Below are 3240 nucleotides of genomic sequence, written 5' to 3' on the forward strand. Positions count from 1 at the left end.
TAGTAGATCTAGCTATGTAAGTTTTTATTACATTTTTAAAAGACCAAGAGTATGTTTTTTTGTGGTTTGTTGTTGTTGTTGTTGTTGTTCGTCTCTGCCTAAAGCTATCGACCCCAGTAGTATCATAGTGAGATTTGCAATCCCGACTAAAATAATAACTGTCATTAACAGGACAACGGTACCATTGTCTTATTTCCTACTCCCCTTTCCCCCTTAATTCTTGCTTGATTTTTACACTTTATTCACTAACGTGTTGCCAGACTACCATAAACAATTATGGGGATCAAACATGTTAAGTTCTTAAATAAACAGTCAGTCCTTATCAGATACGATTTTCTGTTTTCTCTTTCTTTTAGTATATAATCCAGCACCGTTTGCTCTAGATTTGGGAAATTTGAAAAATAGGGCATCATCCTATTTGAACGAGGAATTATGAAGTCGAAACGTTTGTGGTGGTCTATGAATTCAGCTGAAAGCCCAAGTTTCTCCTTTAATCTGTTAGTCTAAGAACTGAACGGGAAGGATATATACGTGTAGCTAGGCTACTTTTTTTCCTTCACTTTCTTTCAAATAGATCTTAACATTGTACTTCTCTTGTTTGTACACATGTAGTAAGTTCAAGCAATTTGGATGAATCATAATTATTATTAAATATTTTTTCCGAATTGTTCTATAAACGAGCGTACCGTTGAAAAAACCGGAAGAAGACTGTCGCCGTTTGTCAACAACGACGGAATCAAAAACCGACCATGGCGGCCCAAACGACTGCTGATGAAGTCTGTAAATATGCCTATGAGGGGAACTTGGCTGTTTTGAAGCTGAAAATACAGGGGAATAATTCATTTTCATCCCGGAAAGACACTGTGAGTTTTAAGCTGTCTGCTTCATTTTGTAATTAAGATAATTTGTGTTGATTTCACAGCAGACTGAGAAGATGACATTGAGTTGCAGTCTGTGTCTAATTATTAGACTAATATAGTAACTTAACTCTTATCCTGCGTCTGTGCCCAGATGCGTATCTTATCAGCAACCGATTACGTCGGACTCGCCGGGCTGGCCGCCGGGGTCACTCAGTGTGTACTGTTGGTGTACAGCGCGCGCGCCGGGAAACGTGTGTTTTCGCCATGAATACCGCGGGAGTGTGTTAACTGATGATGAAAATAACGCTCTATCCTTCGCCTTCATTTTCATAGCATTCTATTTATAAAGTGTTACAAACACATGAATAACCCCCTCTCACAAGCTGATAAGACATTACGAGTAGTTACGCCCATTTGAATAACCTTTCTGGACGCTCTTGTTGTTATGAATGACCTGAGGTTCGAAAAGGGATAATTTAGGTCAATTTCCGAATGTTTTACACTCAAATTGTTCTTTGTACCTGCACAAGGGTATTCAAAACTATCAAACAAGCTCATTTTTTATCAGGTAGATCTAGTATTATTTCATACAAAATCAAGCTCATTTGAAATATTTTGTATAGAAAAAATGGAAGTCTTGTTTCCTGACTATCCTTTCGAGCTCCTCATGTCTAAGTGGGTCAATTTCTTCTATAATTTCATTGGATGAACATCTAGAGCTATCAACTTGGCATGTTTTGAATGAGACGTATGCCTCGATTACGAACCAACGCAGGTGGTTCTAGAAGAAGGCCACAAACGCACACAAACTCAAGCAGACTGACGCACACACACTTGACCTGCGTGAATGGGGATCCGACTCGGGACCCGAATGACACGTAAGAGGATGCGCGTGCGCTGAGCCAGAAGCTATACTGACTCGGGACCAGAACGCAGGCGAGGTGCCGAAATAGGCTTATCGGGCTACATAAACCCGGCTCCCGCAGGATGAGGGTTAATAGTCTAGATTCTAGATCTAGAATCTAGAGTCTAGATCTCTAGATCTAGATCTAGATCTAGATTTAAATATCTAGGTCTAGAGTAATCGTACCGGGTCGGGCAGCACTTTTTTTTCTAGCTGTCGGGCACTGGAGTACAAAAAGATAGTTTAAAACTTTGTTTTTAACCCTCATCCTGCGGGAGCCGGGTTTATGTAGCCCGATAAGCCTATTTCGGCACCTCACCTGCGTTCTGGTCCCGAATCAGTGTAGCCCCTGGCTCAGCGCACGCGCAGCGCACATCCTCTTACGTATCATTCGGGTCCCGAGTCGGATCCCCATTCACGAAGGTCAAGTATGTGTGCGTCAGTCTGCTTGAGTTTGTGTGCGTTTGTGGCCTTCTTCTAGAACCGCCTGCGTTGGTTCGTAATCGAGGCATACACGTCTCTTTCAAAACATGCCAAGTTGGTAACTGTAGATGTTCGTCCAATGAAATTATAGAAGAAATTGACCCACTTAGACACGAGGAGCTCGAAAGGATAGTCAGGAAATACAAATACAAGACTTCCATTTTTCTATACAAAATATTTCAAATGAGCTTGATTTTGTATTAAATGATACTACCTGATAAAAAATAAGCTTGTTTGATAGTTTTGAATACCCTTGTGCAGGTACAAAGAACAATTTGAGTGTAAAACATTCGGAAATTGACCTAAATTATAATATCCCCTTTCGAACCTCAGGTCATTCATAACAACAAGAGCGTCCAGAAAGGTTAATTCGAATGGGCGTAACTACTCGTAATGTCTTATCAGCTTGTGAGAGGGGGTTATTCATGTGTTTGTAACACTTTATAAATAGAAAGCTATGAAGGATAGAGCGTTATTTTCATCATCGGTTAACACACTCCCGCGGTATTCATGGCAAAAACACACGTTTCCCGGCGCGCGCGCTGTGTGTACACCAACAGTACACACTGAGTGACCCCGGCGGCCTGCCCGGCACGTCCGACGGAATCGGTTGCTGATAAGATACGCATCTGGGCACAGACGCAGGATAAGAGTTAAATCTAGATCTAGACCTAGATGTAGATCTAGATCTAGAGTCTAGCCCCCAAAAGAGTGGCACACAAACAAACCTAAAGCAACCGGTGCTTTTTCGGTAGTTCCCACCCCCCTTATTTGAGCTTGACCTACGTCTAGATCTATGCGTTTGATTCGTGGCGAGCTAAGATATCAAACCTAACAACTGCAAAACATTAAATTGTGGTAAAATTCAGGGGGGCATGCCCCCCTGAAACCCCCCACCTTATTTGTGTTAGGTCAGGGGGGCAAGCCCCCCTGAAACCCCCCTACTCTTTGGGCCAAAACCCGTGAATAACAATTGCGGGGTGGGAACTACCG

General features: G+C 42.2%; 1 protein-coding gene across 2 annotated transcripts in view; it reads left to right on the forward strand.

Annotated features, from left to right (window-relative positions):
* Window positions 1-701: 701 nt before the first annotated feature.
* LOC101848891 (26S proteasome non-ATPase regulatory subunit 10) overlaps window positions 702-3240 on the forward strand; it is a 17903-nt gene continuing 15364 nt past the window's right edge. The window contains exon 1 of one of the 2 annotated variants that reach the window (XM_035970508.1): window positions 702-863. In XM_035970508.1, coding sequence (XP_035826401.1) covers window positions 750-863 — 114 coding nt within the window. In that variant the 5' untranslated portion in view covers window positions 702-749. The remainder of the gene's footprint in view (window positions 864-3240) is intronic. The other variant, XM_005101280.3, reaches the window with a different exon arrangement.

This window comes from Aplysia californica, unplaced genomic scaffold, assembly GCF_000002075.1.
Source record: "Aplysia californica isolate F4 #8 unplaced genomic scaffold, AplCal3.0 scaffold00277, whole genome shotgun sequence".
Classification (NCBI taxonomy): Eukaryota; Metazoa; Mollusca; class Gastropoda; order Aplysiida; family Aplysiidae; genus Aplysia; species Aplysia californica.